This window comes from Falco cherrug, chromosome 4 (assembly GCF_023634085.1).
Source record: "Falco cherrug isolate bFalChe1 chromosome 4, bFalChe1.pri, whole genome shotgun sequence".
NCBI classification, from domain to species: Eukaryota; Metazoa; Chordata; class Aves; order Falconiformes; family Falconidae; genus Falco; species Falco cherrug.
This window is the reverse complement of record NC_073700.1, coordinates 42,093,416-42,110,984: the sequence shown is the minus strand read 5'-3', so window position 1 is coordinate 42,110,984 and position 17,569 is coordinate 42,093,416. Positions and strand designations below refer to the sequence as shown.

At 45.8% G+C, this 17,569-nt stretch overlaps 1 protein-coding gene across 2 annotated transcripts in view; it reads left to right on the top strand.

Annotated features, from left to right (window-relative positions):
• Positions 1 to 1,072: 1,072 nt before the first annotated feature.
• Positions 1,073 to 17,569, top strand: part of USP7 (ubiquitin specific peptidase 7) — a 75,637-nt gene continuing 59,140 nt past the window's right edge. For both annotated transcript variants that reach the window (XM_055707031.1, XM_055707030.1), the window contains exon 1: positions 1,073 to 1,696. In XM_055707031.1, the coding sequence (XP_055563006.1) occupies positions 1,615 to 1,696 (82 nt within the window). In that variant the 5' untranslated portion in view covers positions 1,073 to 1,614. The remainder of the gene's footprint in view (positions 1,697 to 17,569) is intronic.

Here is a 17,569-nt window from a genome sequence, read left to right as displayed (position 1 = left end):
TGCAGCCAGGCCAGCACTGTCTGCTCGGGTACATTTTCAGTCCCCTCGAGAGGCCCAGGTCTGGGCGCCCGGAGCCTTTCCCGCCAGAGACCATCCCACTGCCCATCGCCCAGGACCGGGACGTAAATACGGGATGGTTTAACGTGCCCCTGCACAGCCTTCCAACCGTGCTCTCATCCCTAAGCAAAGTCGTTTCCTTCCTCGCTCCAAGCCCAGACCGGACCAGCCGGGCGCTATGTATGCCCCCGCAGCCCTGCCTTCTCCTTCCACCGCGGGGAACCGGGAAGCCTTTCCCCAGGAGGGGCTGCGTCCCCATGCCGGGCTCCTCAGCAGCGGCGGCGGCACCCAGGCGAGGGGCAGCCTGGTTCGCAGCAGGTTTCTCTCGCCTCTTTCCACACGCCCGACCAGCTGGCCCTTTATCTGCCTGCCGGTGCCCGGGCAGAGGCCGGGGCGAGCCACGGGCAGGGCCCACCTCGGGCGGGCCGGGCGTGTGTCCGGGCGCCGGGAAGGCCCCGCCATGAGCCCCGTGCCCGGGCGCACACGCGCTGGCCTCGCCGCCCGGCCAGGATCGTGCCCGCAGCGGGTGCGGAGGCCCCCGGGGCCCAGCCGGAGCCCGGCCGGTGCCCTGTGGGGCCCGGGGACCCGGGGCCAGGCCCCGCTGTGGGGCACGACGAGGGGCCTGCGCGGCGCGGCGCTCCCCGCTGAGGCGCGGCCGGGCGCGGGGCTCCCGTCAGGCGGCGGCCGGGGCCTCGGCGCTGGGCCGACAGCAGGAGCGGGCAACTGCGGCCGGGCGCGGACCGGCGGCGGCGGCGCTCCCCGGGCTGCGCGCAGGTGGCGGCGGCCTGCGGGGAGGCCGCGGCGGCAGCGCCCGGGCCCGGCCCCTGTGGCCCCGCCCCTTCGGCCTCCTGTGGCGGCGGCGGCGGCGGCTGCTGTTCCCGGGGCGGCCGCGGCGCTGCCTCCCCCTCCCCGGCTCGCTGGGCTGCCCCTCATGCGGATGTGACATTTCACGGCGTTTACCGCAGCCGCCATTTTGAGACAGAGAGCGCTGGCGGCAGCGGAGCGGCACCAGCGCGCCGGGGCACAGGCAACGGGGGCGGCCCTCGGGCCGGGAGCAGCGAGCCGGGCGTCGGCCAGCGGCTCTGCCGGGGCGCTGGGGGGGGCGGGAGGGCAGAGGAGGGGCCCCGCGGCGCCTCCCCGACTTCGCAGCGCCGGGGACACCTCGCCGGGGGAGCGGGAAGCGCCAGGCGCCGCCGCCGGGCCCTGACTCCTGGTCTCCCGTCCCCCCCTCCCCTCCTCCCGGTCCCCTCCCCTCCGGCCCCCGGGGAAGCCGCCACCCCCGGCCGGTTCCTACTCCCCACCCCCTTCCCCCGACCGGGTGCCGCCGCCGAGATTGGGCGAATAGCGAGCAAATACGTGCGCGTCTCGCTGCCTCCGCCGGCTACCCGCTCCCTGCCCGCCGGAGCCCAGCCGCAGCCCCCCGAGGCGGGCGCCCAGTCCCGGCCGCTGCCAAGGCCCCGGCGCTCCTCCGCCCCTTCCCCTCCCGACACAGGCCTGCAGCCCCCAGCGGGAAAGGCCCAGGCCGCCGCCGCCGCCGAGACCCAGCCCCAGCCCGACATGAACCACCATCAGCAGCAGCAGCAGCACCAGAAGCCCGGGGAGCAGCAGCTGAGCGAGCCCGAGGACATGGAGATGGAAGGTAAGGCCAGGGCCGGGGCAGGCCCCCGCGCCCTCAACTCTGAGGAGTTTCCCCCACCACCCTCCATCGCCCCTCAGCCGTGCTGCCGGCTCCCGGGGATCCACCGGCGCCGCGTCCCCCTCGGGGAGCGCCTGTCCTCCCGCCGCGGTGAACGCGCCCGGCCCTCCCTCCCGGCGGGCAGGGCCAGGGCCGGCCGCCGCTCCCCGTCCCGTGCCCGGCCGCCGCAGCCACCGTCCCCCCTCCCAGGGCGCGGGGAGCAGCGCCGGGCGGCAGCGGGGGGGACACCGGGGAAAGTTGGGGCGGTGTGGGGTCGGGGGAGGCGGCCCCGGGGGGGGGCTCTGCGGGGATTTATGTCGCGGGAGGGGGAGGGTGCGGGGGACGCGCTGCTACAAAAGCAGCCCCGCTCCCCGGGGCGCGGCGTGCGGCCGAGCGCCCCGCACCCTCGGCCTGGTGGGGGCCGCCGGGAGAGGAGCCGGGGGGGGCGTCGGGGCCGCGCCCCGAGGGGGGCCGCTCGGCCTGGGGGGATGGGGTCCGCCCGAAAGTAGTTGTGGTTCGGGGGGGAGGGCTTCAGCTCTGCCGCGGGGAGGGGGGGACGCGGTCGGCGCGGGGGCTGCCCGGGGGCGGTGGGGCCGGGCCCGGCCCGGTGTGCCCCGCTGCTGCGGCGGGGTGGGCGGTGGGCTGCAGCCCTGCCCTGCCCGGGGCCGTGCGGGGCGGCGCGGCGGCTCGGCCCGGCCGCGCATTGTATGCAGGCAGCCACGCTGCTCGCCATTTTTAATTAACCCTCCTCCGAGGGTTATTTACAGAACCCGCTGCCGGCCGGGCCTAGCGCGGGGTCGGCGGGCAGCGCTGGCCATGTGTAGCGCCTGCACAGCCCGCGGCCCGGATCCTGCACCGTCATGCAGTTGCGCTGCTTTCGTAAAGGAGGCACTACATTTCAGGCTTGTTCCCCGCTCCCGTCCGGTGCAGTCTCTGGCGGTGCCTTTAGCTTTTTTTTGGTGGTTTGTTGTTTTTTTTTTTTTTTTGGCATTGTGTTGTTATTTTTACGCATCCTCCCCCCCACCCCCTGTGAACAACGCCTCCCGCCCGATTTCAGCGATGGAAAATTATTTTGGGCGAGTGTACGGCGGGATTTTGTTCCCTGAGGAAGGGCAGCCACACTCTGCTGCTCGTACCGATGGTATTTGACTTGGAGGTCAAAACCAACAACTACCCGAATATCATTGAAAATGCCTGGCCGTGAGGATGCCGATTTTGTTACTGCCGTTTTAATCAGCAGTGACATAAATATTCACCACCACGAGAGATTTTGCTCGGAAACGTGGCAATCGACTTAGCAAATGCACCTTTCAGCTAAATAATGGCCATTGGAATCGGGAGGAGCAAAGGTGTTTTAGTGGAAGTTTGTCACAGCGGCTGTGAGATTACACTTCAAGATTAGAAGGTCATTACATAAAGCCTTGCTTTCTTAAACGTAAATCTCCATTTCGTCAGATAATAGCTAAAACTTGTTTACTATTGGAGTGACTCGTTTTAGTTTTTAGAAAAATCTCCAATGTGGTGTTAATATACACTGTGGGACAAATACATAAAAGGAGCCGATTTAAAATATACCTCTTAACTTGTATGTGTACAAATACTAACATCTTGTGGATTATATTTTCCAGCAGTTTGTTTGATAGCCTGTAGAAATCTGCTTTTTTGCAATATCCTTTTCAAGTCCTTTAGAATATTGATTGTATTTAACGTTCTTGTTTTGATTTTTATGAGCTTGATGCTCTACCATGCTGGGAACGCTGTGAAATGCTGAACATTTTTATGCAGTTTAAAGTTGTTCTGAACTTCTCTGGACTGCATCCCCTCTGTCAGTGGGGATACAGGCATTCAGAAATCCATGTAGAAGTCCCTTTGATGGTTGTGGAAATCTTGCACTGGTGGGCTACCTCCATTGGAGGGGTGAGGAAAAAGTCTGTGTATATCAACATGGTGACACAGAGAATAGAGCGCTATCTCAGAAACCTCTCTCAGATCTGTTAGGCTGCATGCAGCTGATTCTGGGTCATACTACAAACTTGCTAATTTGTGAGAGTTTATAGAACTGTCCACTTATGCAAAAACAACCCCAAAAAAGTTCAGCTTTTGCAGGTTTTTTTGCAATACTTGATTTTTCTTGAGAAATGTTTCAAGTTTACAAGATCGCAGAGATCAGATTATTGCTAACTTTTAATAAAAGTTGACGTGTATATATTCACTTAGTGTATAAAACAGTGTTCACCCTCTTAATGTATGGGTGTTTGAGCTTTCTTGAGATGCTTTCATGCAGTATTGAAAATACTTAATAACATGTACTTAGCTTAATTTTAACATGTACAGAACATTGTCGGGTGCCATTCTTCTGTGAGTGATCATGTTAGATTTAGGAGGTATGTGAAGAATGCAGTGGAAAATTGCACATCTTGATTTCGAATCATGTGAAGGTTTGCTTATTCTGTGTACAGCTGTACTAGATGAACAATGTTTGAGTGAAATAACCATTTCAGATGTAGTAATGAAAGTGTGGAATTACACTAGGATTAAATCAGATGTGGTATTTTGAGTGTCTGCTCTCATGTCCCTGGTTTTTTCCCTTCTCTTATGACTAATTTACTCTTCCTTGATGACCTTATGGAGACTGTGTAAACGAAAGTAGTGCTAGACAAGGCTCTCAGACTTCAGGCGGGAGGAAGACATTCCCTTTGAAAAGAAAAATTAATCTCTGCATCACGAAGAAACAACGACAGCCTCGATAAGGGGTAGGTACCCACTTAGTGGGACCAGGTGTGATGCAGGCTCACCTACTTGCAGTACTTAGCTAGAATGCTGTGGTGTTACAAATCACCTCTTTGTGTACTTAGTCTTCTGTTACCTGTGGATGTTGTTTGTAGTCAGCTTTAGCCTTACTGAGGCTTTGCAGTAGTGATATGTGGACAGGGAAACTTAAATTTATGAGAACTGTTGCAGAGGTTGCATCCCCTGGACTGAAGGCAGCCTCTTCCCTAGCTGAGGGTGCACTTGGACAAACATGGTGTTGGCTGCTGCTCATGTTCATCTCGTGCGCCATGCCAGAGGTTGGGCTAGTGCACTCCCTGTGACTATGAAGTACTTGAAATTAAAAACAAAAAGTGGGGTTTTAAAATGTAGTTTAGGTTTTTAATTTGGTTCACCATGCAGCCTGATTTAGTGTTGTATGAATGTGGTGGAGGTTTGGCATTGGGGTGGGAAGGAACAAGAAGGGCTGCCTGAGGTGGCACAGATGCTGGCGGTTATCTGGCCAAATTCTGTCACTAGCTGTGGATTTTGTGTGCACCCCTCATCCATTGCCACATAAAAGCATGTGATTCTGGCTGCTGCCGTGGCTGCCTTTGGGCCAAAACAGAGTGGGAGTGTGCGGATAAGCTGTTGGTGCCCGAGTTTTAGATAAATTAACAGTTCGGGGTGATGATTAGTAAATTATCCTGTAGAAATTCTGAAGAGTTTATTTGTATGCTAAATAAATTTAGTGGAAGGAATAAATAGTAGTTTTTCCGTACTGTGTGAGTAGGGTATGTAGGTTGCTTTATCAGGCAAAGAATTACTGCTGTTTAGTTGCTAGTGAGTTGCTCTAAAAAGTGTAATTGAATCCAATTCCTGATACTTTATGTACGTTTCCTCTGTAACGTCTTTCCACAAAGGTGTTTGCACTTCAAAGAACTTGGCTTAATACAAATCTAGGTATTTCATAAAGCTCTTTCATGGAAAGCCTCATTTGCAGCTTAGTAACTGTAAGTTTCTCTTGTTTATAGTTTGAATCTGCTTTTTTGTAGGTTCAGCCTCTGCCCATAGTTACACACATATGTGTGCTTTGCATTATGGAAGTTTCTTTTCTGAAGTAGCCAGCACAAGCTTACTAAGACAGTGTCACAGTCTGTGAAGAGTGGTGACTGGTAGTTCAGAACTTGAGTTCTCCTTGTGTCAGCTCTGCAGCCTCTCAGGCAATGCTGTCTTTTAAGTTTTTCCCTTATTGTTGCAGTTTAAAGTTGAGATTTGAATTGCAGGTGAAATGATGCAAGATATTTACGAAGAACAGGAAGAAAAAACAATAACCTGCCTGTGTATGTATGTATGTGAGAAGTTTACAATTGCACTTTCCTGTAGTTTCCATGCAATTGAAAGTTTGTGGCTTGCTGTTCTTTCCTGTTTTGCTGACTGCTGATGGAATTTACTAGATTTCTGACCCACTGTGTGATGCTGGTGTCAAGTACATAACATTTTTTTGCTTGTCTTCTGAGTGCTTACTTCCCACTTCTGTTTTGTCCTCGTTATTAATTTGCCAGGACTTAAGAATACTATAATTTGCATACATAACACGGCATTAATTTTTTTTTGCCTGCTTCCATACCTTTCTTCTGAAGGCCCATATCCCTCTTTTTCCCTGAGCACCTTCACTGTCTTTTATATTACTTCTAGGCAGGTGGTGATAAGGTGAGGCTGTGTGTTTGAGAGGAGAATATGCAGACTAAATTCATCACACGACTCTGCCCCTTCCTCTCTCCAGCCTTGACATTTTTCTATGAAATAGATGATGCTCAAGTGAGGGGAGAGAAAAACGCTGATGCAGCAGACAACAAGCAAAATTAAGTTAATGCTGTGAGGTTATACCTAGAGTGAAGAACCAGGCCTGGTCTCTTATCCCAGTAATGATAACATTTAGTACCTCTGGAAACAGCATGCTTGGCCTTGGGAAAAGGTGTGGGTTGCATCTTTCTGAGATTGTTGCTTCATGGCAACTGAGCATCGGTGACTTTTGAAGAGTGCTGACTATGTCTGGCGTTTCTTCTGCGCATTCTTCATGAAGTGGGTGCTCAATAGGTTGTCAGTTCTAGTAAATTTTCTGTGAAGGAGAAGTGGAAATAGTGGAAAATGTGTGTAAAATTAAGAGGGAAGTGTACATAGTACGCTCTTCAGGTTGAACTATGTATATATCAGACTTCATTACTCCACTTCAGTTGTTCTGTGCTATTGACTGAATTTAGAGGTAAAATCTGCTACCTGTCATTACTAGGTACCTATGCTAAGTAAAGTATTGTTTTATGTGTTAAAGTAACATAATCCCAAACTTTAAAAAAGCAGATGGAGATAGTTGTTTGAGACTAATTGAATTGGTTTCATTGCTGCAGAATAATTTATCACAAGAAAATCTGAACAGTGCATCCAGTTTGTAGCAGTTAAACCAGTTTAGCCAGTACATCTTGCATGACATCATTTGATATTTGGGGTAAGGGTGAAAATGAACTGGTTTAGAGCTTCTGAAGCATCGAATTTTTCTTAAATGAGAATAAATTTAATTGTTTGCATTAGTTTGTGCTTTGAGGTGTTTCAGATCATTTGCTTTAGTTTAGCTTCCTATCTTGTGGCTGTAGAACGTTGATTGTGAAGGAGTAAAGTATTGGGTGGCCTGCAATACAAGGCACTAGTGTCCTTTTGCCCCTCAGATACGTATGTATATTAATATATATAAAATCTCTTCTGTGCTACTTTGACATTGGTAATCAGTGTAAAGTGTCTTGGCAAGTAGAATGGAGGCTGGAGACTGGCTATCTTACTTGTCAAGTTGTTATAGATGCAGTGTTATTTTCTTAAACATTTTTTTTATTGGTCACTTAAGATAATGTATTGTGCTCCCATGGTTTTAGCATTTTAATTTGATACACTAACAAAAAGAGTAAAAGTGCACCTAATCAGTGGCAACAGCTGTAGCGTAATGTATCTCTGCATATTGTTGCAGGTGTAGACTTTTAACACATTTTAATATTTCTGCTAAACTTTTTTTTTTGTCCCCGGCTTGGCTTCCTGATTGTAGTAAAATAAGCTCTGTAGGCTCAGAAACACTGAATGGAGTTCGACTTTTCAGCAAAATGAAGAATGGTCAGCTTGGAAATAATATTCTGACTTGTATTTGCATAGTTTCCTTAGAAGATTGAGATTTTGTTAACTAGAAATAATAAAGTTTCTGGAAATTAGTAGACAGATTTTTGAAAATACTGAAACTACTGAATATTTGCAGTTTGCGGAAGACAGTGTTAGTCTTTTACTGTGGTGTCTAGGAATCTTAGAGATTCTCTTCAGAATAGAAAAACATGTTTGAAGACTGTTTTATATTGGACTTAATATGCATCTAGAATAACACAGCTTGATTGTTCAGTGTAACAGCACGGGTATTTGTAAAGCAAAATCTCTTAAAAATATGGAGATTGAGACTAAAAGGTAAATTTGGATAAAACTAAAATTCTGTGATGTAATCAGTATAGTGTGTCTCGGTTTGTGTTTTTAATTGCTGTTTGGCAGCTGGTTTAAACATCACCAAAATAAGTCATTCCTGACCCATTTAATAGCGAGGATTTGAACAAAACCATCATGCTTTGTACCATGAAACATCTTAGGAGAACAGGACATTCAGCGTCTGCAAACCTGGAGTTCTCCCTAGCTGCAGCTGTAAAGCGAGCTCCAGAGTGATGCCACTCAGAGATGATGTGCCAAGAACATCCTGTTTAAATTGGGGAAGAGAAAACACTAGTACCTTATTCTTGTGTGTATGCTGGTACGTGGAGATAGATGGTCTTTGAGGCATCCTGAACATCTTGGGGTTTCCTGCATCGAAACTAGAGCCTCGACTAGAGCACTCCAAATCATATTACAAGCCAGAGGAAGATGTTGTTGGATAGTGAGCTGGAATGTCCTATGAGAGAAAGTTCAAAATAGATTTGTTTTGTTAGCAGTACCACACTGTTTTGCAGCCCAGGAGAGGAGGTGAGTTTTAATACAGTCACACCTCTTTGACATTAAACATTGTAGAAGTGCTGGAAAACAGGACTTGGGGGAGCTTTCTATTTTGTATGTTAAGGGATTGAATGCACTGCAATAAACTTGATTTAAATGCAGAAATCTGTGAAAATTCTTCAGGTAATGTTTCATAACTTCCCTTTTCCTAGCGTAAATAGGAAAGGATGTGTAGGAGTATTATGGGTGTTCACCATAGCTCTAAGCTTGATCATCTGGTGATTTCACAAGGTGCTACTGTATGGATGTTCTTAAAAATTGGCATCTCCAGTTGTGCATGTGTGTTTTTGTAAAGATTTAAGGAAAATTTTGGTTTATGGCTCTGAATGTGATGTTACACAACAATTGGGTGAATTCCTGTTGAGCTGTGTTTACAAAAAGGAATAGTTATGTGTTTCCACAACAGGAGAGTTTCCTTCCCATATGTTTCAGTGAGTTATTTTCTAACATCACTGATACATTTCAGCAGAACTTTGATGGTGATTTCGATAAAAGTATGAGGGTGCAAACACCTATTTGAACTTGGTGAAGGTTTTACATTCCAAATCCATTTCAGTAGATTAATATTCTTACTGTTACATAGATGAGGGATTAGTTGTGTAAATTTGTTTCATAAAATGGTTAATTTGTGAATGAAAAACATTGAGACTTTACATCTGTTGTAATTAAGTTAATAAATGAGTTGATATATATAAACATTATTTAAGCGAAGGAAAATTAAAGAAACAGACTTCCCAGCATAAGATCAGCACATTATTCTGTGACTAGGTAGGAAATTTTCAGTGTAAAACTTGCTTCTGAGCTGTGAAAGTACTGGATAAATTGTGGACTACAGTTTGAAGCCCAGGCCATGTGATGGGCTGCACTCTGGAGCACCTTGCATGTGGCTGCCCATGCCCACGGTCCCTCGGGCTCCGGCAGTGGCTTGGGGTGCTCTGCAGGCTGGGGGGCAATCTGCACCCCAGCTGAGGAAGAAGCTGCCCCTCCAGCGCTGGGGCAGGAGGGCCACCCCCTGCTGTTGCTCACCTGTGTGATTTGGCCCTCATGGTGAAATGGGTCATCCAGAGTAGGAGAAGGTAGGTGTGGGAGGGTAGGTAGGGGATGGCTTTCAGGTAGGCATTTTTAACTTGCAGTTGTTCCGCAGTTTTTCTGCTGTGCTCGACGTGGTGGTGGCAGCAGCGGGGGGTTGTGGCTTGTAGTGATACAAACATTCTGGTTTGCAGGTCTTAAGATCAGAAAGGTTGGCCACCCTGCGTCTGGGATCCTGTTCTCATATTTTACTGCTTTATTCATCAGCTGTGATGGGGACCGATACTGATGTGGTCTCCCTAGGCTGCCCCGGCCCCTGTGTGACTTGAGGAGTGTCTCTGTTGAATTGCACTTACTTAGCAATACAGTTTTTGGACAGTAACTTGTTGCATTTTTATGTCTTGATAGTCTCTGATTACTGGAAAAGAATCAAGAGATTAAAAAGTGTTTGAAAAGTGTTTGGGGAGTGGTCAGTTTCTTTTTTCTTGTTTTTTTTTCTTCTTTTTTTTTCCTTCCCCCTCCATCTAAAATTACATTTTGTTTTAGACAGTCAAGGAGGAGTTGGCAATCCTAGTGGTGGGGTATGGTGGCTTCTGCATCATCTTTGGTGTTTTTTCAAGAACAGAGGTCACTTCACTTGGTGGTGGGGAAGACCTTAGCATTCCCCTTTCTGCTTGTAAAGCTGGGCAGCTCTTGTGATGCAGCTGACACTCTGCTGTTGCTGTTCAGTAGTCATGAAATATGCCTCAGTTACCTATGACCAGAATATTTCTGGTAACCATAATCAGGTAACAATGTTTAGGCACAAGTTTGCGTTCACAGCCTGTCTTAATTATTCTGTTTAGATAAATGCTTGGTTTACTTCTGTTATAGATGTTAGAGCTGACTAGACTAGCAACCCGGATGCTGTTGCATGGGTTTACGGGCTTCAAGTGCTAAGACAGGATGAGATATACTTTTCTTTAAAGGAAATCTGCTTAAGCAGAGGCTGCATTGAACCCTTTTTTTATTGTTCATTAAATCAGACTAAAGGCAGTTAGATTTCCTTCTTCATTGGGAGCAGTGAGGAAGTGACCTGTTCTAAAGAATTTTTCACCTGGTTAAATGTTAGTCGCTTAATAGTATTGAGGGGTGAACCTAATTTTTGAAGAACAGTAGATACTAGTAGAAGTTTGAACACAGAGATTACTGAAACGTGTCTATAAATTATGTAAATTATATGAATTAAATAGTGGGTCAGAAGCCATGCACAAAACCTTCCTTGCTAGTAGCAATTTATAGTAGAGATGTTTCACAATTTTCTTCTGCTTTCCTTTCCCTCTTCTCATTCTTCCTGTGTGGTTTTTGTCTCCGCTGTTTCAGTCTGTTTCAGATACTTCTTGGACTTCAACCCTGCACCAAAAAACCAGTCCCCTTGAAAAGTAGTATAATGCTTTGCAATATTTCTGCCATGCCACAAAGGTAGTAGCCGTAAGTTTGGAGGGTTTTTTTTTTTTTTTTGGGGGGGGGGGGGGGGGTTCCCCTTTCTCAAAGTATCCTTACAATTGAGGAATTAAAATTAAGCAGCAGTAAAATCAAATTAAACTGTGCTAGAAATGGAAACTTATTAATAATTTTAAATAGTTTATTCTAAAAGTATAACAATTATTACCTAATCCTGGTTTCTTCAAATGTATGGCTTCAGTTACATATTGATTTTAAGATATTTTCTTGTTCTCAGCAGATTTGTCTTATTTTTTTAACCTGTTTTGTTCAGGAGACTCGTGCTTTGGTTTGCAACCTGTGCCCTGAAGTGTGTGCTTCAAAGTAGGAGAGGGTTGGTGTGGGAGGGATAAGGGGTCCTTACTGGAAAGGATTCTTGGTGTTTCCTCCTGAAGGAGGGAAAGCTATGCCGCTCCTTTGCTTACCCCAGCGGAGCTCTGCTGGGGAAGCCCTATCTTCATCTTGATAATAGCACAGATTAAGGGGAAAAATAATTAGAAAGTTGCACAAAAATGAATCTCGTTTCACTTGTGTCAGTTGTCTTTCACAAGCAGCCCCATTCACCGTGACTTTGTTCTGTCCCCTCTGCTTTGCTGGAGATACGTAGTGAAACCGGTGGGTTCTGCAGCCCCTGCAGCTGCAGGAAGAGCTGAGCTGGCTCTGGCGAAGGACGGGGTGTAGGGCTGGGAGTGAGCCTGGGGACTGGGCATGTTGGTGTTGCCACTGAAGGAGTGTGTGTGGAACCGCAACATCTGTCTTCAGACTGTTAAACTTGGGATAAAACCACTTCAGCTTTATTGGTCAGTGACCTCTCTTGCTGGATTAAGAAAACATTCTAACTAATTATTTAAGACCTTTCAGTAGCCTTCAGTATAATGAACTGAGAGGTGTTAACATTAATGCAGTGAGAGACCATGGCTCAAGCGGTTCTTTTCAGTACGTTTATCTGTTGGTTGCCTTAAAAATTATGCATGCCCCACAAGTGTTTGTGTAAATCCATATTGCAAACTAATAAGGAAGATTAATCAAAATTTAGGTACTTTGTGGCACCTTTGAAGAGCAAAACTGAAGTCAGATCCAAGAAAAGTAATCGGTTGCTTCAAGTGCAGCATAGTCAAGGTCTGAACGTGAGCCATGGGAGCCTTCTTAGTGCCTCATGTGTCCAAGTGTGTAAACATACACTTTTGCTAGTAAAGTTATTCTGGTAGCACTGAATCAACACGGAACACATCTTCAAGGCTCCTTTTATTCAAGAATATTATTGTTGTTACCTAGCTTTTCTTAAATTAGTACAGTGAAAGCCCACTCGCAGTTAGCAGGTGTGTGTGCTAGACCTCTCTGGCATCAGAGGCATCAAACATTGCCCACATCCAAGAAGTGTCTCTGAACTGGTACAGTGTGAGGGGGGGGCTGTGCTGTGCAGCCGTGCAGCTGAGGGTAGTGCCCGCAAGAAAGAGGAGTCTAACCAAAAACTGAGCACACGCTGCACGGAAGGTCCTGGATTTTGGTCTGGGTACCGTACTTCATTATAGCGGATCACTTCTATATGCTGCTGGGAACCAGAAGAGTTTGTGTCTAGTTCACTCTTAACAACACTGCTACAGAGAAGAGAAGAGTTATCTTCTAGAGCTGGCTGTTTGGGGTTTTTAGACCTCTGTGCCTCCCTTTTGCCTCCTCACTTGCACTGACATAACTGTGTGAGAGCACATGGTATATAAGATGAATGAAGGGATCTGAATTTAAAATAACTTCCTTATTTTGGGTTTATTTTTAACCTAGCTTAGTTCACATTCTCCTTTACTGTTTGACCCCTCAAACAGGTGGGTCAGCTAGACTGAGGAGGCAGGAGGGAGAGAGAACTCTTAAGCTGTTAATAACTTCTATAACTTTTGGGATTTTTAAACTTTCCCAAGACCCTTTGTTTGAAACCTGGGCCTGTCTCCCCCAGGACATGCATTAGGGGACAGGGCTGTAGCAAAGTTCCAAGAGTGAGTGTCAGATCCAGCCTTATGGAGCTCTTAGTACCAGACACATGGTTTTATAATTACAGAAATTGAATGTTGCTCAAATGCAAACCATTTGTGGGGGTGAAACTGTTCCCATTGCAGGTCTGCTTCTGAATGTTTTCACTTGGTTGGGTGTTTGTGTTTTTGGTTTTTTTTTCTTTTTTTTTTTCCACAAGGGTATTCCTTGTAGCTAAAAATAGTCCTGCATTTTTGAACTTGAAGATACATCTGAAGGATCTTCAGCTTTCTCACCTATACTAGTAGTGGGTTACTATTTTCTGATTTAAGTACCTATTAAAATCTCCCAACAGTTACCTTGAATCATAATCTAAATGTATTTGGGGGGGGGGGGGTGTTTAACCTCCTGTCCAAACTAGCTTTTCTTCTGATATTTTCAGTACAGTGATGAATATTTCCAGTGCACATTCAGACCTGGAGCTGGTGCTTACTGCAGCTGTTCGATCAGCCGAGCTCTCTGGCGAGTGTAATGGTCCTAATTTAAACAGGAGCCACTGGTTTCTGGAATGTAGTTGGATTGTACAAGTTTTTAGCAGGTCTGTAAAAGAAATTTCAGAGTTAATCTGCTTCCTAATCTGGGAAGTTTACAGAAGATACCTGAAATTTCAGTCATTTTAAATTCAGCTTGAAGTATACCCATTGCTATTAGCATCATGTCCACAGGTTAGACTTAAGAATACAAAACTTAGTACCGACTGGCTTAATGCTAGACAGGGTCTAGTTAGTGTAGCTGGAGCGAAATACTGGCAGAGATTAACTGGGCTAATGTTAATTTATGATCTTTCATTTTTAATATACCCTGAAATGCACATTAACCACCTCAAATGCATGCTTTGTTAAATCAAAGGATAGGTGTACAGACAAAGTATTTGAATTTTTGGCAGGATGCAGCTTTGTAAATAGATACTTGTGTTTGTAAAGTAAGAATTTTTTTAAGTGAGTGAAATTGTTGAGTAATTTATAGGTCATTTCTACCCTAAGTACAGACAGTTGCATACTACAAAAGGCCAGTTAAACTCTCAGTGTTACAAACCCATTCTTGGTCTTAGTGTTGCACTTTTGTTTCCACATAATGCTCAGAAATTTGGGGAGGCGTTGTTAATTTGGTAACTTGCTTCTCCAGCGGGGATGCATCGCACCCCCATAGCCGTGTGGTGTGCCAGGCCAGTTAATCTGGCCACTGGCCTGTTACTGGCAGCACGATTTTCTTGGGAGCAATCTCCCAGCTGGGTGACCTGTTGCAGGGATGGCAGAAGCCTACTTTATGCCCCTGTGTTTCCTAGGTGAGGGTGCACCAAAGGCAGAGGAAAAGGTGCCTTGGGAGAACAAACTTTGAAAATAGGTCAGTATTTACAAAAGAATAATATTGCCATAGCTACTGTTCCAGTTCAGAAGAGCACCTGGAGAAGCGGGCAGCTGAGTGCCTTGTTCTTGGTTGCAGCCTTGTCTAGATGGACCTGAGTAGAGGAGAGACTGGAGTGGTATCTGCTCCTTTTCCCCTGCTGCCACTGAGAAGATGGTATGTTAACTGCCTGCCAGGCAAGGAGCAGTGCCAGTGCTCAGAATTTCTAGTGGTACACATTAACTTCAGAAGTTCAGCTTACATTCAAAACATAGCTTGTATACTTGATTACGTTGAGGTGGGCGTGCATTTTCTGGGAGCTAGAACACTTTCCTCACCCTACTATATTTCTCTCCTGTGTAAATTCACTCAGATGTGTAACCATAGGTCATGTGTCTTGGTTGAATGTATGCAGCTGCCTCCTGGATTTACAGAGAAATTTGGGATTGTCCCTGTGATACTCATCAGCAGCAAAAGCTATTTTAAGATGCTATTTTAACGGTAGCTCAGTACCTGGACATACCTGAATAATGTGGTTTATTGCCTACCCAGATTGTTTAACGACTTGCTGTATTGTAAGATTTAGGAGAAAATACAATTTGCTGTAACTATGCCACTTGTAGTGGTGAGAAGTACCTTCTCCTTTTAAGCAACGATAATCAAATATAAGGACTAGAGTCAAGTTGTTGAAGCTGTACTGAAATGCATGTTACTGTTGTAAAAAGTTAAAGAAGCACTAGTGCAGACAGCAGTACCCAGCCTGGCAGTAACTGCTCTTCTGTGTACATCGTGTGTGTGCCGTGGTTTCCACGGATCCTTTGCATTTCTAAACAAAACTGAAAAATGCAGTTTAGTCTTGAAAATCCTTAATGACCTGGAACTCATGCTTTTGCCTGCTGTTTTCTGTTTCTACCTTAAGATAAAGCATCTTGAGGGTTATGAACCTGCATAAGCAGAGATTCTGACTGTTGGGTGTTGAGAAACTGTATGGCTGGCACTTGGATTGTTGCTGGATAGATCTTGGTCTGAGATCTGGCCAAACCAAGTACACTAGTGTATGAATTAAAGTGTAGGGGTCATTTCTTTGATCCAAGATAAAATATTCATGTAAACTATTACAATAATATCAGTAATAATAAAATAATATTAAATACTGCAAATAATACCAATACTGTAATTTCTGATTTTATTCCTTGTAGAATGGAAAGTGAGAAAGCTCTATCTTGTTTGATCCTGTCTTTTGCCTGTTTGCATGCTTGTTAAAATTGACAACAGAAATCGCATGGATATTGTGCCTGTCCAGCAGGCTTTTTTATGTTCAAAACGCCATTCCTCTAAAATACTTCATATTTGTACATTAAAAAAAAAAATAAATGGGAAAATAAGGTATAAAACTACCCCTAGAACAGCAGTTGTTACACAGAGTTAATGCAGCACAGGCCATGCTGTCCTGTAGCAGGAGTTTGTCACTTAGTGCAGCTTCTTAACTTAACTGTAGAGGGATGCCAAATTCTGCTGGAGGACTTTGGACACCAGTGTCTTGAGGTTTAGTTTGCATGTTGTGCAGATAGATGTGGGGTGCATTTATCCTTTCCTTTTCCCCAGTAGCTGGAGCTCAACATTCAAGTGGGTGTTCCCTGGACAGCTCAGCAGGGTGAGTTCAGAATCCATGTGCCTGGGAAGGAAGGTTGCAGGAATTTGAAGCGTGCTTGGACTTCAAGAATGCTGTTTTGTATTAAGTGATAGGGAATAAGCACTGTTGGCATTGTTGAAGTCCAGCCTTTGCTTGTGAAATTCATGGAGTTGGTTGCTAATATAATTCGCAGAAATGAATGAAAAAATTAAAAATCCCTCTCCACCTTGGTCCTGCGACTTTAAAAACAAATTTGGCTGTGTACACTACATCTGTTAGGCAGGTATGATGGCAGAAGCAATAGTAAGAGGTAAACCCAGGTGCCTGTAAGATATGTTGAAAGGCATTTCTTTGTTCTGGGGTCATTTATTCCGTGTCAACATTTTGAAGCAAATATTTTATTTTCAAGGAACAGAGGGTTGCATTTGCAGTGGTTTGTACAAAGAAGGAACGTGTTTTGTTTTGTTTTTTTTTAAATCTGTGATTGTGCAACCCAACAGTAGTGGGTGTGATATTTCTCCTGTGTGTGCAATCTGGTCCTTGTGATGGATTTTCTCTCTCCTGCCATACAGCTGCATGTGGGTTAAGTCCCAGGGCCTTGCTTTGAGAAGGGAAGTATGGGGGGATCCTACACCTTGGTAGAAATTCTCTAATAAAATCCTGGAGATCTCTAGTATCCCACAGATTATAATCTGGATGTTCAGTGAAGTCTCTTGCTTACCCAGACTGTCCAAGCCAGTGAGACAGACATCTACTCACCCTATCCCTTGTCTGTGTGTGTGTCTCTTTTCTGGTCTTGTAGGGTTTCTTTGCTCTTAAAAAGTGGGCTGAAAGTGCATCAGTAGTAACACATCCACAGGGACATTGAAATACCTGAATGTGACCATATGAATGTGAGCAAATCAAAACGTGTGTGAATGTCTTTTTCTTTCTTTTAGCATTTTTATGGTCAAATGATCGGCTAGGTAAAAATCTAGACAATGTATTGTGTCTGATGGGGTTTGTGAACAAGCTTCAACAGATAAAAGACGCTCCTGTTAGATGTGCGCAGCTAAATTTCCTGTTGTGTAGCTTAACTGTTAGAAGTATGCCAGTGTTGTGTTACCACCCTGATAAACACAACATATTGCCACTTACTTGTAGGCACCTGCTCTTTGTAGGTGAAATAACTGAATATTGTATCAAAGGGTTGGTTTTGTTCTTTTGCTGGTCTGAGTGCTGTGTCCCCGAGTGCAGCTTCTCTTCCTTGATAACCTCCAGCAAAATAACCATTCTCTTTTCAGTCCCAGTCTATTTTGCCTTTGTTTTTCTTGGTTTTTATATCTCTTCTTACTCTTTATTGCAAAGGCACGGCTTGACATGTCACTCTTGTGTTTGTTTTTTTTTTTCTTCTTTTTTTTTTTTTTTCCTTCCAGGTTTCCTCTTTCGGAAAGGGAAAGGTATTCCTGCATGGATAACAGTTGCAGTTAAATTATTACTGTCTTTAATAGTTCTTAAATCCTGGTCTTATT